Source organism: Monodon monoceros, unplaced genomic scaffold, assembly GCF_005190385.1.
Source record: "Monodon monoceros isolate NGI ecotype Baffin Bay Population unplaced genomic scaffold, NGI_Narwhal_1 Super_Scaffold_4, whole genome shotgun sequence".
Taxonomy (NCBI): domain Eukaryota; kingdom Metazoa; phylum Chordata; class Mammalia; order Artiodactyla; family Monodontidae; genus Monodon; species Monodon monoceros.
The window spans coordinates 45371439-45391272 of record NW_021703781.1 but is presented as its reverse complement, the minus strand read 5'-3'; the positions used below and the strand labels follow the sequence as shown (position 1 = coordinate 45391272).

Here is a 19834-nt window from a genome sequence, read left to right as displayed (position 1 = left end):
CTTAGTCAAATATATATTAATTACATGTCTTAAAAGTATTCCAGTTTCCATAGGACCCAATCAAGTGTCTGGAGGACAAAGATGGCATTCCCAGCCACTCAACAACTATTTTTTGATCACATCATTGGATAAAATATTAGAGGTTATTTAACTGATTGTGTGAATAAATGGAGAATAATTGACTAACAAATACTAATATTCTGGCAATACTGCATTGTGAGAAGTAGTATAGCATCATGGTTAACTAACAGCACTGGCCCCTATAGTAATGCAGCTTTGGAGTTATTCCCCACCTCCAAAAAAAGTGGGTCTACCACTTCAGGAAGTTATTAACTTTTCAAAGATCCAGTCTCTTACGTGTAAAATGGAGGCCACATGGAGTTCATCTTCAGGACTATTAGGAGAATCCAACAAGATAATGTATAGAAAGCACGTAGTATAATGCCTGGCAAATGTTAAGTGTTTCAAAATAATAGGTAGAGATGATTTCTATTTTTAATGTTATTCAGATAAATATATTAAAATCTCAAGAGGGCAAGAAAATAGGACTTATGATTAAATATGACTTTGCATATGTCATTTAATGTCTTGGAATACTTAATTCCTATGTAAATTAAGTTACTATTTTTCCATATGGGAATTTGTTCATGAATAAAATTTCAAGCAGTTATCTTTATATAGCATTTTATAAAAATATTCATTAACCTCTTTCTATGTAACTGGCATTATGTTAAATCTTTTTAATGCATTATCTCATAACAACTCAATAATAAAGGTACTAACATTATCTCCATTTCACAGATAGGAAAATTTGGATTAGAGTGATTAATTAACTTGTCTATGGATATAAAGATAATAATGGAGCTAGGAGCCAAACTTAAACCGTGTGACTTCAAGGCCCATGTGCTGGGCTATGCAAATATGATTCATGTACATCTTTGGTCTCCATGACAGAAAATGGGGTAGGCAGAAAAGAGTGTCACCATTTTATAGAAAAGGAAATTGCTGGAATCAGTGATAAATGATTTTTTCGGGGTCACATGGCTAATCAGTTGTGGAGTTAGATCTGGAACTTCCAATGGCTAATGCTAACATGAGCATTTATACATAGCCATTCCTTGTTACCTCTCAAAAATAAAAAGGAAGGTAATTACAGCTGTGAAAGCACTTTGAATAGAACATGAAGTGGTTCAGAAATGAGAGTGATTTTTGTTATGATTATCTTTATAACTATTTGTATTATCCTTGATGTCCTTTAAAGGAAGGGCTAACAGAACTAGTTCATTTCACTAAGTCAAATGTATCCACCTAACACCATATTGGTGTGCAGGACTCATTGGTTGGAACCAACGCTGAAAGGACTAGGTCTGGAGGATGGAACTTAAAAAGTGTGAAATGTTCAGCCTCATGTAGGAAATCTCAGGTCTGAAGACAAAGGAAAGTGACTTACAAAGAATAGTGACTTTCCAAAATTTCTGATTCTACTAAATCTAGAAAGGAGGATTGTTATGCTGAGGGTTGGGTAATTCTCCAGTGTTGCAGGACGGGCTTCATTGATATGAATTACATTGGGTAGGGTCAAATGCATGACTCTGCTCCTTAAAGTGTTGTGACTATGGAAAAGCTATAACAACACATCTATCAACAGATTGTCAGATAAATAGCAACCAGGCTGCCAGACCTGGCTTTGCTCTGGGCCAACCTGGTTTTGACTCAACTTGGGTAGCCTGTTTCACATACTCACCCACATTCCTCTTCTGTCCTGACATTACCCATCTCATACCCTGTCCCTGTTTCTGGTTCAACCACTCCTTTCTGTTGCTCTGGTGATTTTGCTTTAGTGTCCCTGTTTACTATAAAAATGTATTAAATTCTGGCCTTACCCACTGTACAGAGCCTCAGAAATTCTGTAACAAGCAGGACCTTGCCCAACCAGGACAATCTACGTTGGGTTTCCTCATCTATATCTTTAGGGGGAACAAAACAAAGAAGTAACAAAAGTTAGAATTTGGACTCAGGTAACTCTGGGCTCAAGATCCAGATTTGATTCTAATTCTTAAATATTTGACCTTAGCTAGTATTTAAGTCTTCTGAGCATCAGTGGTATTCCTTAAAATAAGATAAACATGGTACCTGTATCACAGAGATTTGGGCAGAAATAGATGGCTTTGGCCTTGCCTTTGATAAATGCTAAACAAGTTAACCAGTGCCAAATAATGTTAGTTATTTTTATTACATCTCTGTTGGATTGAAATTCCCCAGCATATTTTCAACTCACTATAAATTTAAAGGGTAAGAACCATGTTTTCCTTGTTTCATCAGATATCTCCAGCCTCTAACACACAAAAGGTGCAGAGTAAATTTTTTTATATCAACGACTGGTAAGGATTACAAAGACACCCTATCACCAAGGAGACTGTGACTCCCCAAGTCCTGTGCAAAGTGGGCTTATAGTGGAACTGAAAAATGGTTCCATGTTAAAGTGTTCTCCCCTCTAGAAGCTGCTAGTTCAGATTCCTGAACATGAAATACAAAAGCAAAGTAAAAGTATTAAATTGATCTGATTGGTGAGAATGATGGTGATGTACCTTGAGACTCCTACTGAAAATAAATTATAAATTAAGATAGAATATTTTTAAGATGTAGGAATAAAAACAAGAAAACCCTACCTGATTAAGAAATATAATGTTGTAGGGGGGAGTGACCCAGATAGCAGAGTAGGAAGACCCTGAGCTCTACTCTTCCCATGGGCACACCAAAATACAACTATTTATAGAACAACTGTCAATGATAATGACCTGAAAGCTACCAGAAAATATTTTCCACAAATAAAGATATAAAAAAGGAACAAGACAGGAAGGAGGGGTGAAGATGCAGTATAGTCAAGGCCTGCACCCCTGGGTAGAGGACCCACTTAAAAATATATTAAGAGGGTAAATCTCACGTTGTGTCCTTACTACAATAATAAGAAAGAAAGAAAAAAGAAAGAAAGAAAGAAAGAAAGAAAGAAAAAGAAAGAAAGAAAAAAGAGAAAGGAAGGAAGAAAGGAAGAAAGAAAGAAATGCAAAATTGACTCTTAGACAAAACACTGAGAGAATGGAGCATTAGCGATCTGCAAAACAAGAAATATTCAAGGAAGTTCATCATGACAAGAGAAATAAGACACAGGGAAATAATGGAAATAAGAAGCTGGGTTTCTCAAGCTTCTAACCAGAGATACAATAATAATAATGATATTAATAATAATTTATTATTAATAATAATTGTAGTAGTTTATTACCATTGTGGATAACAAATTACCACAAATTTAGTGGTTTAAAACAACATATATTTATTATCTCACTTTCCATGAGTCAGTAGTCCAAGCATGGCATAGCTAGGTCCTCTGTTCAGGGTCTCACCAGGCTGCAATCCAGCTGTTAGACAGGCTGCTTTCTCAACTGGAGGCTTTACTAGGAAAGAATGGGCTTCCAAGCTCATCCAGGTTTTAGGCAGAATTAATTTTCTCATAGGTGTATAACTAAGAGTCCCAATCTTTTGCAGGTTATCAGCTGGAGGCCACCTGCAGATCCTAGAAGTCACACACTGTTCCTTCCCATGTGGGTTTCCTCAACATATCTGTTTGCCTTTTCAAGCCAACAAGGAGAATCTCTTGCTCCAGTCTGCTAAGATGGATTCTTACATAATAGAATGTAATCAGTGGGTGACATCCCATCACCTTTGCCAATTCTCTTGTCTAGAAGCAAGTCTCAGGTCCCTCCCACACTCAAGGGGAGAGGATTACACAAATTCATGGACACTGGGAGGTGAAAATTATTGGAGGGGTCACCTTAGGGTCTGTGCTCCATATTCTTATGACAAAAACCCGCTTCCTTAGAGAAAGGAAAGTGTATTTAATTTTGCAAACATTCCTCCATCAATCTAATTAGGTCTTGGTAAACTTCATAGGGTGCATCTTGTCCAAGGTAAAAATCCACATGATTGTAGTGTGGAATCAACTTGAAATAGATAAGCCTGGTAATTTTAGGAAGTAAATTCTCAACATCTTTGAGATCAGCCACAGGGTCCTGTCCACCGCTCCACACTGCTGTTGGAACTTCCATCTTAGAAACGTTGTATAGGGGAGGTGTACGCTAAATAAAATTGAAGAGAGAGAAAAATAGTTTTCACAGAAAACCACACTATAGAAGTAACGTTAACTGTCAGTTGTTAAGCAAGTTCTTCAAATGCTAAAAATGTGCAATTAGTACATACTTAATGATATATAAACATTAACATGTTAAAAATACTTGAAAGTACTTTTGTGCAATAATATGAATTGTGGATTAAAAAAAGACAACCATTATATTCCTGATTTTCACTTTTGGGAAAAAAGAAAAGGATCCCAGAGTAAGAGAGGCTCTCATTTCTATGGGGGACCATCTTTCTAGTAGCACTTGGGTTGAGAGTGTATCAATTTCAAACAAAATATTGGATAGAATAAATATAAATACCCCTTCTTATATGCAGAAATCTGGGCTCAGGGGAGTTAGTAACACTTGAGAAGACTCTTTAGGGGGCATTGAGACTAATGTACAAAAAAGACGTTTGAAAATAATGTTTAAAAGGAGCCAGCCCGTTACAGAGAAATAGAGTGGCTATGATGCTAATCCCCTGGCAAGTTTCCCTTCTTTCTGGTAACACAACCTTTCTTGTGCTGATTCAACAAATCCCAAAACCCCAGTTCCAGAGCGGTCCAGGCTGATCAGTCCTGGTCAATTAGTCCTTCATTCTTCTGGCCACAGTATAATTGTATGAGCAATGGGCACATTACTAAAATTGGGTCAGAGTTCTCTCAGGAACTTTTTACCAGAGCTATTGAGAAAATATTGCCATTTTCTTTGAGTTTGCAGTTAAAAAAAGCTTCATGAGCTAGGTACACACCGTTACCATTGTACTACTATCTTGGAAATAGCCTAAGAATGGAAACAGCATATGCAAGCAGAATTGAAAGAGACTGAGAGGGAGAGAGAAAGAGAGAGCCTGAGAACGGTATATAAGTTCCTGGCTATTGTGCATTTACCACTATACGTTTTATTTCAGTAAAACTAAAACATTTTTTTTAAATATAAAATAAAGTTGATTTCTACTACTTACAATGGAAAGAGTTGCATATTCTATGGACTAAATTGTGTTCCCCTCAAATTCATATGTTGAAACCCTAACCCCAAAGTGATTGTATTTGGAGACAAGGCTTTTAGGAAGTATTTAAGGTTAAATGAGGCCATAAGGTTTGGGTCCCAGTCCAATAGGATTTGTGGCCTTATAAGAAGGGGAAGAGAGAGACATTAATGTCTCTCTCTCTCGTCAACCACATAGAGGAAAGGCTATGTGGATACACATGAGGAAGGTGGCTTTCTGCAGTCCAGGAAGAGAGCCCTCACTAGGACCTGACTGTGCTGGCACATTGATCTCGGACTTCCAGCTTCCAGAACTCTTAGAAATACATTTCTGTTGTTTAAGCCACTCAGTCTATGGGATTTTTTATGGTAGCCCAAGGAGATTAATACACCCTAGTTAATTTTGACAGCAAGACTAGGAAGAAAGGTAACATGGACCAGGTTATAAATCCTTAGGAAACAGTAACATTGGCCAGGGAAAGGTTTCTAAGAGGACTAGAAATGTGCCTGGGGGAGACCCCTGACTCGGTGACTCTGCACCTTGAGTTCTCCTAGTAGAGAGATATGAGGCAGAGCGCATTGGTATAGTCATTCCACATTTCACTGTCACTGGATGGGTCTTTGCATTACCAAATATATCAAGTATAATTCCCCTACCCTGTAATACTGGGAGGCCTTGGACCTGGGCTTAGGAGCAAGTGGTAAATGGGAATGTGTAGCTATGAGAAGGCAATGTGAAGGGCAAAGAAGGAAATGAGTGCAGATTAGCACTGACCAGTAGTGCGCTCGAGGGAAGGGTGAACTCAGAAAAGCCTGGTGCAAGGCCCCAGTGCAAAAGTGCAACTGATGAAAAAAGAGGCATGCTCTTCCTGACTTGACAGTTTTCTCAGCAGAATAATACAAAGCATAAATATTCAAATGCAAGGATAGAGAGACATAAAGAATAGAAAAACAACACAGCACAGAGTGGCAAAAATATTAGCAAGTTTTAAGGCACAAGTGGGTCTCAGGGGCCTCTGAAATGAGAATACATTTACTGCAATAATTTAATACCCTGCTAAGAATGAATGGGGGAGCCCAGAAGATGGCAAAGCAAAAATGAACATCAAGATCAAGATCCAAATGATATATGGTGGCCTTTGGCCAAGAAATAATTTTTTTACTTTCTTAGTTTTACAGGATTGGTGATTATATTGGTAATCACACCTGCCTAATTTATGGGGCTCTTACTTACAGTTGTGACAAAGGTTACTGATGTTTAAAACTTGTATATTGTTCACCCTCAGTCTGTTTTAGGTTTTCTTTTTTTCCCCCAAAGTTCCAAGCAAAAGATTCGTATTTGAACCTGAATGGCCATGTATTTTGATAGAATCTGCAAGCACAGTGACGAAGTTAATACTTGTGATTCAACTCTCATTCAAATAGGTATTTGAGTCTTATAGGGTAAGGTCATCATCTAAAAAGCTTTTCTTAAAGCAACTATGTACTCTTGCTAGGACAAGGAATTGGTTAATTACAAGAGTAAATAGTACTTTGACACAGTGTGTGAGTTTGTGTGTGTGGGCACACACCACCCCACACACGTATAACTATAGCAGTTTAGGAGAAAAATCAGATTTTTCACACTAGTTGAAATTATGCATTTTCACTATTGTAGTTATTATGGTGGCACTGAAATTGCTTTTTTAAAATTTTCCAAATTTCTGTCCATATCCTTGATTTGAAAAACCCATGTATCTTTGATGACTATTTGTTTAATTTAAGCTCAGTCTATCAGCAAGAGGCCAAAGCCATCATCGGATTTCCTTACATACTGAAAAAATAATAATAACAACGACATCTATTTGCTTTAATATAGAGTTTTTGCTCCAAAAGTTTTCGTGTATAATGTCAAGAAATATTTTGACATATCATTATCTGGCAGATAGGACTGCTTCTCCCTAAAGGTGATATTCCTGTCTGGAATATCTCTAATAATTCATGTACTTTTATAAAATGACTAGTAAATGACATCCCAAAGAATTATTAGGAAAATGTTAGTTCATTTTATGAGAGACAGTTAAGAAGCCAGAGAATATGCTCCAGAAACAAAATTATGTATCTTTAATTCTTTCTTTAAAATATGGTCTTAATTAAGTGCTGAGAATTTCTATTTTTTGAAAAGGAATAAGTGTAGTGGAAGAAGAATGGACTTTTGACCCAGGAACTCCTGTGTCATATTCTTGTTCTTTATAAGCTAAATAATTTTGACAATTTACCTAAAACTCTCTGAGCTTCTGGAAAAATAGAGACAATGATATTTACCTTGGAAGGTCATTCTGAGGATCAAAAATAATGTTACGGCACATGGTAAGAACCCAATAAGCAACATCTGATCTATACAAAATATCTGGCATAGTGAATGGGGCCTAGTAGGTGCTTGATGAGTAGATACTATTTTTTAAATTCATTTGCAGTATGCAATTGTTTGATCATTGTTGATATTATACCTGGTGGAAGTGCCTCATGTTCTGATCAGGGTTTCCCCAATCAAAAGCTTGGAACTGACCAGAATTAACAGCCTATAATAAGATAAAAATAATAAACATGTTAAAATGATGCAAGAAAACAACATACATTTAAAGACAGTTAACAAAAAATTTACAAAATGGTTTGACATAATGTCCCACTCTTTAGCACATGAGCTAAAAGTCAATAAAGTTTAATAAGTCAAATAATAAAAATGATAAAAATTGATACTAATTCACAGAACTGACTTACAATCCTTTTTTCCCCTCTATACTTTTCCAACAAAAATCCTCAAGCAGTGAGGGCTTTAAATATTACAATGTTGTATACATAGAAAATGTTTGAAAGATGCTAAATTGAATGATTCTTGAATATCCTGGCTTCAGGAATTTATATATATTTATTTTTAAAAGGCACCAACTATACATTTCCTACATTAAAAAATGACTGCTGTTATTATTTTAAAACTTTATGCCATATCATCCTTGTCAGATGGTCTAGGATATTATGATTATATTCCTTATTCTTAAACATTTTTGTTACTTTTGAAAGGAATGCTCACTCAAAGAACACCCTCAGGGCTTTCTGAGGTATAGCCTCTGTCTGTCTGTCTCCTGTCTGTAGAGCCAAGCAGCCCGCCATGTTGTCAGTAATATGGCCATGGACTGAGTGTCTGAGACAGCGTATGTAACCTGTTTTCATTTTAAATTTTAGACTTCAGATATTAGAGTAGAAGCATTAATACTTCTAGGGGATCCTTTTTCTGTTATTTGCTACCCATGTTGGATTGAGGAGGCAGATAATTTTTACCTTTACCTCAAGCACTTCATTAAATTATTCTCAGACTACTCCAAGGATTTATTTTTTCCCTTAACTTGAATCTCAGATTTTTTTTTGACATTGATTTCATTCTGATTTTATGTTTGAAATGGTTCTCATTGTGATTTATATTGACAGAGGCAGTAGTCTGCAGCTGTTGAAATTCTGTAGGTTTTCAGCAATGAGAGGCAATAGAGCGTACAAGTTAGGAACTTGGGTTCTAGCATCAAACAGACCTTGTTTGAATCCAAGCTTAATGGATTATTAAGTCTGTGATCCAGGCAAGATATGTATCTTCTCTAAACCTATTGTCTCATCTGTGCAATGGAAATGACAATAACATTCTTCTTATAGGGTTGTGAAGATTAAATATGGTCATGCATAAAAAGCATGTGGCCCCTGGGAATGGTCAAGAAATCATTCTTTTTATTCATATCATCATCATCCGTGCCTTAGCTCTCTACGTAACTTATGACCAAATGTTTTATCTCCCCACGCCCAGTTATTTCTATTCTGAAGAGAACTTTCTGTCAAAGAAGAAGAGATATCTTTAAGAAGAGTCAGCTGTGAGATGTGTAAAGGGTTGGTTATGACATCTGTAGAATGGGAATATCAATGCCTTCATTGAAAGATTGTTATGAGAATTCATAAGAAAGAATGAGACAGAATTAAGTCGTATATTTGGACAACAAGGACACATAATAAGTGCTCAATAAATGTGAAATTGAAGTTGTATTTCCTGGAAAGGCATGCCTATCAGAGTCTACCTGTCTCCTCACCAGTAGGAGGCTCTGTGTCCTGAATACCTTTCTTCCTGTAGGAGCTTGAAGGCTTATCTTCTGGGCGTGGAACTCTTCAAAGAATTTCAGAAATCCTCAACTAGTATTTCAGACTATCTATAGCAGTGATTCTCAACTTTAAAGCATGGAACAAATTTATCAGGGTGTAGGTTAAAATTCAAATTCCTAGGGATCTCAGATCCCTATTAAATGTTTTAAAGTATTTAAAACTCAAAATGTGTAATTAAATATTAAAACTTTGGGAAGACCTTTCCCCCCATACACACACTCATACATACTTGGCTCAGAAAGCTATACCAACAGAATTTGACTTGCCAAGTATTGAGTAATATAGTAACAAAAAAACCCATAACCCTTAAACTGAGAGTAAAAACAGAAACAATCTATTTTAATCTCTCTCTAACATTTAATTTCCTCTGAATTAAGCAATATTTCCACACTCTGAAATCGCCCATATCCCAATTAGAGGATAAACAGATCTTTTTGGAACAGCCTGTATCATGTTATATAAAGCTCTATTAGAGCTAATGATTTCGCAAAAGAGGAAACACAAGCCTTTCCTAAAAAAGGCAATTCAGAGTAATCTAAAGGTCAGAATTTAGTCAGAATACCTGGGAACCCAAACACCAGATACAGAGGACATGGAGAATAGACAGGAGTAAAGGAAATCAACATGAGTTGATGCTGATTCCAGAAACATCCACCTGACAGTAGCAGAACCTGCAAAACCCTGCAGTGAGCTCTCTTGGGAGTGCTCCTCAGGGATCTTGCAGAGATATGTGTGTGTCATATCAGGAACAGGGAGCATGTACCTGGGCCCAGTGCAGCATATTCTGAACAGATGTTCCCGCAGGGCTTTGTGACAAATAAACGTCTAAGCGACTCTGCAAAGTAAAAAGATTCTTACCTGAAGGCTAATCATACAATCACACCACAAGTAAATCTGAGTATTTTTTTCTCTCTCTTTCTCTCCTCTCTCTCTCAAGGAATAAACATGTACCATACCCTCTAAAGACATATTAACCAAAGAAGAGCTACTTATGAGCTACTACTTATGAGCTACCCAAACCTATGAAACAATACCAAAATCTCTAGGGTTGAGTTCTGGACATGTGTAATTTTTGAAAGCTCTACAAACTCTACTTATGTAGCCCTGGTTATGCTCCACTAAAGTAAACATCCTTGCAGGCACTGTAATATTCTATAATCCAGTCCACAACAGCGAGAGAAAATGGGCAATCTGACTATATAAATGTACAATGAGGGCATCCCACGAATGTTCTAGGATGTCATTTTGTGAAGTTTTTCTTTAGCAAACTCTTAGGCCATGTTGAGAGGGTGTTTTTTGAAATTGTCTCAATTGAGTTTGCTTAAAGGTCTTTTTACTTAGCTCTACACGGTACACTTCCATCTAAGCGAAAGGCAAGCATGGTTTCCCTAGTAAATTGAGAAAGTAAGAAAGTCATGTGAAAGGCAGTGGCTAAGGCATGCTTTGCATAAACAGCCTTTTATAAATCTTGCTTGAAATCAAGGAAAATATTAATCACCACTATCCACTGAGGGAGGCAAGACTCTAGGCAGAAGTCTGTGAGACAGATGGAGACCAACTTCAACTTTGTCCCACCCCTGGTTTCAAACCTGTCTCCACTCTAGCTGGGGACAGTAGCTTCGTCTTTTTCTCCCTCCCACCCTTCGGATCAGTTAGAGGTAGCTAAGAAAGGAAAGGCTCTCAGTTAAGTTGGAAAGGACTTGATAAGAACCCCAACAATTATCCCTCTCCATATCACTTGAACGGTGAGTCTGTAGCTGTTATTGAAGAGCCATTCCTTTACCCCTTTGGATAAAAGACATAAGTCGTTCACAAAATGACTATGTCCAAATCACCTATGAAAGTAGAAAATTGGTTAAAAATTAGATGGCTGGGCTCACTCCCTGAAATTCTACGTCAGTAGGTCTGAGATAGGGCTCAGGCATAGCAAGATAAATTTCAAAACCATAGCCTAAGTGAAGGACTCTTTAATGGTGGCACTTTGTCCAACAAGAATTGGTGACAATTTTCAGTGGCAGAGACTTCTCAAATCCTCCCATTAAAGCAGGTGGACTCTCAGCTTTGGTTGGAAGCCGTAAACATGCCAGCTACATTCCAGGAGACAAAAAGGAGACTTTGAAATGTGGTTTCCATGCAATTTAGAATGAACTCTCCTTACCTCTGTGCAACAAAACAATTGCTTTTCTGGATCTGACTACTTACACGTACCATGTTTAAGTTTTTGGGGTCAAATCCACTCCAAGTAAATAGAAAGTTGCTGCAAATATGATGAAATATCTTCCGGTTGCACACCTTGGTGGCAATGAATCGGTCAAAAAATACGTGAGGATAGAACATCTTGTCACCAAACAACATCTGCAAGATCGATTTAAGACACCATCAAGCAAAAAGCTTGGGAAAAACCCAAGATCTTTTACTTGGAGTGTTTTTTGGGACTTCCCCTAAAAAACTAGTCCCCATAGGAAATTGGTAAGCCTTTGGAGTCAGGGTTGCCTTGGTTTGATTCTAGACTCTGTCTCTTATACCTTAGGAAAGTATTTAATTTCTATTATCCTGAATTTCTTCAACTATAAAATAGAAAATTAATATGCACTAAGTAGAACTGCTGTGTAGATAATAGGTCACATTTAAAATGCACTAGTGCAGAGGGGAGTCTGCAAAATAGTGGAGTAGGAAGACCCTGAGTTCATTTCTACCCACAGGCACCCTAAAATCACATGCTGTGATCTCAACTACTACACTATACTGTCCCTGATAAACTAGGGGGCACCAGAGAGAAATTTAACCTACTAGATTAAACCAATCAATCAATCAAATCAGCTCTTGCTGTATCTGTGACTGAGGAATGACATGAGAGACAAGCCTCTAAGTTAAAAATGAAGACAGCAGGGTAGAATGGCAGCAGAGTGAGCACCCTGAACCCTGTTGGCAAAACTGTACATCATCAGTAAACCTACATGTGTGCCTCGAGCATTCCTAGATGTTTGTAAAATGTTATTTGTCTCAAGCTGTCTTCTCTTGAAATCAGTGGAAATAGGGCTAGTTTTAGTTACTACAGATTTAAACTTGGGGGAAAGTTGTCACATACCTTGATTACTTTTCTGGAAAGAGTTGTTAATTTTTTTATAGGAGTTTGGGTGTATTTCACAGTGGTGACTGGAGCCAATGCAAAAAATATCTTAATCCTTTTAGCCAGCTCTGGATTAGTAGAGAATGCTATGAAAGCTGAAAGGGAAGAAGATACTAATTCATAGATTTAGAACAATTCTTAATTCATTTTAAATGATAGTAGAAGTAGTTATATTTAAAAAATAAAACAAAGAAACTCAGAGTAAGTACCATTTTTAGGGAAGGATTTTTAAATTTCTGAAGGTGGAACTGGCTAATTCAGAATAAAGTGAGTTTCCTGTCCCTGAAGGATGCAAATCTACTTATAGAGAATGTTGCAGAAAGGGTTCAAACATACAGTGTGGGGGCTTCCCTGGTGGCGCAGTGGTTGAGAGTCCGCCTGCCGATGCAGGGGACGCGGGTTTGTGTCCCGGTCCAGGAAGATCCCACATGCCGCGGAGCGGCTGGGCCCGTGAGCCATGGCCGCTGAGCTTGCGCGTCCGGAGCCTGTTGCTCCGCAACGGGAGAGGCCATAAGAGTGAGAGGCCTGCGTACCGCAAAAAATTAAAAATTTAAAAAAAAATAACATACAGTGTGGGGCATGTCTAGGTAAACTCCAAGGGCCATTCTAGCTTGACGATAGTCTTTGGTATCAGACAAAACTGGGCTATAATTTTGGCTTCCCATTTGCTAGCTATGTGAAAACTTGGGCAACTTAACCTCCCCTGTGCAAGTCTCAGTTTTCTCTATCTATAAATATGGAAAATAGAATCCTTATAGAATAATTCTTTTGAAGGTTAGATTATGTATATATATATACACACACACACACACTTTCTAATTGGCTTTATCACCATTAGAAAGGATTCCCAAGTTCAGCCATTCGTAAAACATGGATGACAGTGCTCTCAAATAACTGGTGTAAATGCTGTTGGTATTGTCAAGGTCTCTAGCTGAACAGAGAGCAGTGAAGAGAATGGAGTGCCTTATGGCACTGCCAACGTAGCCCACCCACACACATCTAGCCTATCCCAGCACCCACTGGGAACTAAAAGTCACACTGGTTGTGACATATAATCACTGAGATTTGTAATTCTCTGCTTTTTTTTTAGTGTCCCTCACTAGACTGTGAGCTCTTTAAGGCAAAGATACATACCATATTTATTTATCTTTGGTTCCCCAGTATCTAACCTGGTGTCTGTCAAGTGTTGTTGGGTACACAAATGAATAAATAAATAATTGTTTCTCTTTCAGGCTTATCCATCAATCTCCAGATTTAGTCCTGGGGGGAAAATCCCTCAGTCATCCACACTTTATTTATTTACTCTTTAGAAGCCAGCCAGACAAGACTGTTTCCCAGCTCAGAGTCCCCAAGCTAGAGACTGCACAGAGGGAAGAAATCCTGACCCCTTTCATGAATATGAAGAAGATCCCCTGACACTTTCAGATCACACCTGCCCCAGACACACCAGTGGTGGTGCCTTGGGAGTGGCCCACATAGTAGAGTCGCTCCTGTCCAGTTTTCTCTATGATAAAATTGATTGTGGCTGGAAGGTCATATTTAGCCATCTCATCCAAACTGCCAAAGAAAAAGAACAACAACATTGGAAAAAAAACCCATCTCATTTTTAGGATTGCAATACTTAAACATATTCATTGCAGACCTAGATGTTTAGCTTTTGTTAAATGTAATACTGGAATCAATACGTGATATCATGCGTCTGTGCAACTTTTGAGGATATCACCTTGATTGCAAGAATAACTTTGTTAAGAAACTGAAATCAGAAAAATCTGACTTGCAAAAGCCTCCAGAGGATTTTCACTTAATTCTATAGCAGATTTACCAAACTCCCTTGAAAAGAAAAATTACCTGGAATGCTTATTTTAAAAACAGAATAAAACAAAGAGACTTGCAGACTTCAGCCCAGACAGACTGAATCAAAATGTCCAGGGAAGAGGCCTGGTCATCTGCATATTTATCAAGCACTTCAGGTGCTTCTTTCCTGTATGTAGTTGGGAAAACACTCATCTAGGGAATCATGATGTTATTTGCAATTGTGCCATGACACAACTGCCCTGGAATGTGGAATTAGGGAATGCAAATTGGCTTCCAGGAATGAGGCCAAGGAACAAACAGCTTTAGTGACCTTCAAGGAATGGTTCTTAGCTCCACTACAGGTGCCGGGTTTGCCTCTGTGACTCAGCAGGCCTAACTTCTAAGGAAGACAGTGTCCACAGGGGCTGCTGGCAACTCAGCTCCAGGGACAGATTTCAGCACCACCAGCCTATGGAGGGTAGAGTTCCTTTACTACTCAGTGAATTGGAGTGTCATCTATGCTAAAGGGCTTGGCTCATCTTGGCTTATCATGAATGTCTGTTTCCCAGGATTTTCAACCAGAGCCTTGTTTCTGGTCCCATTTCTTGATCAGTTTCATTTTTCCTCTTTAGTAAGGGTACCAAGTAAATTTCTGGGGTGCACACTGACAATATGATAGTCCTGGAATTAACCTTTCTAAAGTTGACCTTTACATCTTGATTTTTTTTTCTTGCGTATATACTTTACATACACACACGCCAAGTGGAGTATTTAAAACAACTCTCGATGCAATAATAAGGGCATTTCTTCAGAGCTTGTGAAGAAAACCTGCGTAGAAAAAGAAATGTCCATTTCCTTCTTGTAGATTCCATAGTGTGCATTTGGACGGAAAGGGAAAATTCAAAGAGCAGTCATCCATATAAATGAGCAACGTACACACTTTATTCATTGGTAGTATTCTCCTTACCTGAAGGCCCAGTATTCTGGTGATGTGGTTGACAATTTCACGTGTCTTCTGGACCAGATGTTTCCCCGGCTGTTCCCCATCCATACATCATAACCAGCATCTGCCAGAAGGAAAGCCAAGCTGTTGTTGGGCAGGTTGCAAATCCAGTTACTGGCAGATGCAATTAAGCCATGCTGCAGATACACAGCAGGCTTTGCAGCTGCAAAATACAAGTAACAGGAGTTTTTTCTATGAACTTCCTTGGTGCTTACCAGAAAATTCTTTTTCCTGACTCCCTGCAATACAGAAGGAAAGTTAAGAGATGAAATTTGGCACCAGGCAAGCCGAGGTTCTAGGGTTTTGAACTACTTCTGAAGCTGGGCAAGTTATTTACCTTCTCTGTGTCTTGTTTTTCTCTTTGCGAAATCAGAATTATGTGCAGTGTATTGTATTGTTATACAGCTACTGGAGTCAGATTGCCCTGATTTAAAATCTCTTCCGCTACATGTTAACCTCTTTGTGCCTTAGTTAACTTATTTTGTAATGGGGAATAATAAAAATTGCTATCTTATAGTGTAGTTATAAGAATTAAATTAGAATTAAAATACACAAAATTCATAGTAAAATACACAATAAATATTTGCTCTACAGTTATTCACATTAACGACATTTTATTCCTCAAAAAGCATCTGGTGACAAAACTAAGCTTTTTGCAAGATAATAACAAAGACAATAAAAATGCCATTTATTGAATGTTTCCTGAATGCCCGGCATTACGCTAGTTAATTTGCATTGTCAGAAAGCAAAATGCAAGGTTTTAAGTGAAATTTACACAAGGTAAAATTGTTCATTTGACGTAAAAATCCTACTCACAAGTAGAATTGGAACAATTTGACTAAAGAAAGAGAAAAAAAGAAGGAGACAGGGAAGTGGTGCTGAAAACATAGAGAAGAGAAAGAGGAGTGACTAGGATATTTCTGTCTTTTATAAATGGTCTGTGATGCTGTGCTGGTACCCAAGGACTTTCCCTTAGGTCACCTTTGGAGCTAGACCGGTTTCCTGAGATTGAGTAGGCTAGATTGGCCTCTCAGAAAGCCTCAGCCGTCTGGAAGTGAGGATAAAGTTTATATCCATTAATCCATCTTTTGAGGAAAAAGAGAAAGAAGAGGTGTTACTAATTCTGCTAAATTACAGCCAAAGAGCTGTCATAATCCATAGCCCCTTTCTAATCTGAGCCCTTAGGCAGCTTCTCATTGCAGAGACAGCTTTCATCGCATGCCTTTTGGCAGCTACCTGGCAGAACTGATAAGATAAAAGTTTGTGGAAACAAAGCTCTTGTGAGTATTTCCAAAGGTAATGGAGTTATTTTAGGGGATGGCCAGTTCTATAAAGTGAACAGCACTGTTCCACCTCTCTCTCTTTTTTAAAATCTAGATTGTCTCTTTAAATATCTAACCCTTCTGATATTGGAAATTTTGGTTATACAATGCTCCAAAGAACAAAAGGAGCTAAGAAATGAGAGAAGAAAGCAAACAGTTCTTGCCAAGTGGATTCCTCTCTTCTCTATAGATATCAACCTATATTGTAGGGAGCTAGAAATGGCTCTAACTGCATTGAAGTATAGAACTAATAGGGTTAGATTTACTTTAAAAAATAAAATCCCAGTGACTTGCATAGAGAACTAATTACAAATGAAATAATCCCAGTTAGAAAGTTGTTGTAGTAGCTGGAGCACAAGATAATGGTGAAGTTGAAGCCTGGACCTGAGCAATATTGAAGCTAAGAGTTTTCAGATTAGAGAGAAGTTTGGAAGGCAAAATTGATAGGTCTTGGTTATTGGCTGTGTATAGGAATTGTGGGAGAGAAAAGTACCAAAATGACCCTAGAGTTTCGGTTTTTAAGCCTGGAAAGTGGTATCTCTAGAGTAAGACCAAGTTTTCTTTTGTTTCTGTGTTTGTTTGGAAAGAGGACAAAGTGATGGAGGAAAGGAAAGAGTAAATAGTGTATGTGAAAATGCTTTAAAAACTCCAAAGTGTTACGCAAATGAAATAGTAGAGGTGGTGGTGATGATTTGCCTCCACTTACGGGAGAGAATAGGCTCTATTTCAGAATAAAAGCTGCCCTGCTGCTATCATCGCATCCAGGAATCTCTCCTTAGGCACTATTGCTTTCTTAATGAAATAAATCCCACCTGTTCTTGGACATGCTCTTCCATGAGGAATCCTGTAAATTCCGAGGATATAACCATCTTTTGTCACAATGTCATATTTTTCATAGGGATAACCCCAGTAGGAAATAATCTGGCTCTAAAAAGAGGAAACGGAAAGGTATACCTCATGATGTAATCTCTTGATTTTTACACCCACATTTCAATATAGTACTTTAAGTCACAACCTACTGTTCATCTCTGTATTGGAACAGAATGTAGCAGGAAAATCAGGATAACTTGAGGAGGGTTTTAAAAGGAGGATGCATGCAAAGGCATGGATAAGGCAAGGTGGTGGGTTTCCATACATGCTGGTTTTCTTGGCCTGGTATTATTAATGCACTCTAGTTCACTCTCCAAATGTTTGATGGAAAATGGCATGTTCATCTTACGAAGGAAACCATACGGCATTGTGCAGAACACTGTGGCTAGTAACAAGTGGGTTGTTACCAACCTTAGATCTGAAGGGAGATGGGAGAGAGTGGTTACAAGACCCTGAATGAGAAAGTCAAGTAAAGAGGGCCATATTGAGAGGGGCTGTGACCTTTAGCAGCGGGAGGCAACTTGCCCAAGATGACTTATGGACGGAACCAGGGCAGTAAATCATCTGGTCTCGCTCCTCTCCCACCTTCTGATCTCCTGCTCAATATGTCCATTGGCTGAACTGAACTGAAAACCAAAGGTCAAAGGAATTTAACTGACCTAGTTCTTACAAGGCAGAAAGAAAGGTGTAAAGACTAGAGAGTGGATCTAAAGGGGTTAAAACAGAAGATACCTCATCCACAGATATATAAGGAAGAGGGGAACTACCGTTTATTGGTCATCTTCCACATAGAAGATGGTTAACACCCCTTGTTTTATTAATCCATATAACAGGTCTTTGAGATAGAATTATATCCTTTTAAAGTTGAGAAAACTGAATTTCAGGGAGAATAATAATCTATCCAAGACTGAACACTAGGAAGAGATAAAGACAAAATTTAAGTCAAAGTTAGTTTAGCACCAAAGCATATGCTTTTATGACAGGATTATGCATTTTCCCAGGCCGGGCGCTCACAAGAGGTGTGCACATATTGTGCAGCTATATAAAGCACTGGTTATGAGAGCCCAGACTATAGAGACAAGCTGTATGGCATTGAATTCCAGCTCTTCCTCTTATTAGCGATGCAGCTTTGGGCAAGTTATTTAACTCCTTTGTGCTTCATTTACTTGAACTGCAAAATAAAGGTGATAATAATAGTATCTCTTCACAGATATGTTGTGATGATTATACACACAGTAAGTGCTCTATAAATGTTTATTCTTCTTCTTATCATTAGGGAATAGCCAAAAAGCAGCCAGACCAGGGAGGAAGAAAGTGTCTGTGAATGTGGAAGGAGGAGGAAAATATTTTCATGGAATGTGAGCTCAGTAGTGTGGTAGAAGCTTAGGAGTACCTGCTGGATACTTAGGAGAGAGAAACGAGAAGAGACACTAACTAAAAAACATCGACAGTTCCATTCTTAAAGTTCTAATACAAACTTGGGTATGGGTGAGGACTTCAGGGTGCACAATGTACACAAGAAATTGTACATTTCCATTGGAATGAAGCATTTAGCAAACATTTGTCATTTGTCTTGGTTTTGTTTTTTGCCTAGATCTGTTCCGTTTCACTTCATTCCAGTCCACTTCTGTTATGAATTCCTGCATGTTAAGACACTTTTGTTTATAAGCAACCCAAACAAAATCTGGCTTACTAAACTGAAAATGTACATGGATATAGTTCACAAACTAAAGGAACTGCTCTAGAAAGAGCCTCCGGAAGACCTCAAGTATACTCCATAGAGATCATCAGTAGGAATTCATGAACCTTCTCTTCAGGAAACCACCATGAGATGGTAGCTCAAACTACCAGCAAAGGGAGTATTACTGCCCCAATTTGGGTCAGGTCTTTCAATTCTTTGGTTAGGTAGCTATGCCAAGGGACAAGGGAGGAAACACAGACTTAATCAGTTTAGAATTTTTAAAAACTAGACAGGCATACCAATTGCATCTAAAATGACAATAGCTTAATAATTCCTTCTCTTAGTCTTTTTCCTTAATGAGTGACTCACAATATTCATATTAGCTTCTGGATTTGTTGAGCTTCCTTCATTTTGACTACCATATATAGGTCCAAGAAGCATCATCCAGCATGTTGCTGTTAAAAGCTGCCGCATTTGGAATCTGCCTGGGAAAGGAAATATTAATATATTTGTCATCAAAGAGAATTCTACAAGTGAAACTCAGTGTAATCTTTCTATAACACTACTGAGAGAGGGAGTAGAAAGATGTTTCTAGGTTGTGTCTTAACAAGTAATATACTTAATTATTCAAGACTCATCCCATGAAAAATCTGAAATGGTGACTTTTTAGTAAGAAAAAAACGAAAGAAAAAAACGAGG

General features: G+C 38.0%; 1 protein-coding gene across 1 annotated transcript; it reads right to left on the bottom strand.

Moving 5' to 3' along the window:
- Positions 1-3893: 3893 nt before the first annotated feature.
- On the bottom strand, positions 3894-19615 carry LIPK (lipase family member K). The gene is made up of 9 exons (XM_029245478.1): positions 19505-19615; positions 17397-17511; positions 15227-15425; positions 13913-14022; positions 12424-12560; positions 11544-11690; positions 10099-10170; positions 7649-7720; positions 3894-4133 (listed from the first exon to the last, which is right to left on the bottom strand). Exons 1-9 carry the CDS (start codon positions 19607-19609, stop codon positions 3894-3896), a joined length of 1197 nt encoding a protein of 398 aa, XP_029101311.1. The 5' UTR covers positions 19610-19615.
- Between the last annotated feature and the right edge of the window lie 219 nt (positions 19616-19834).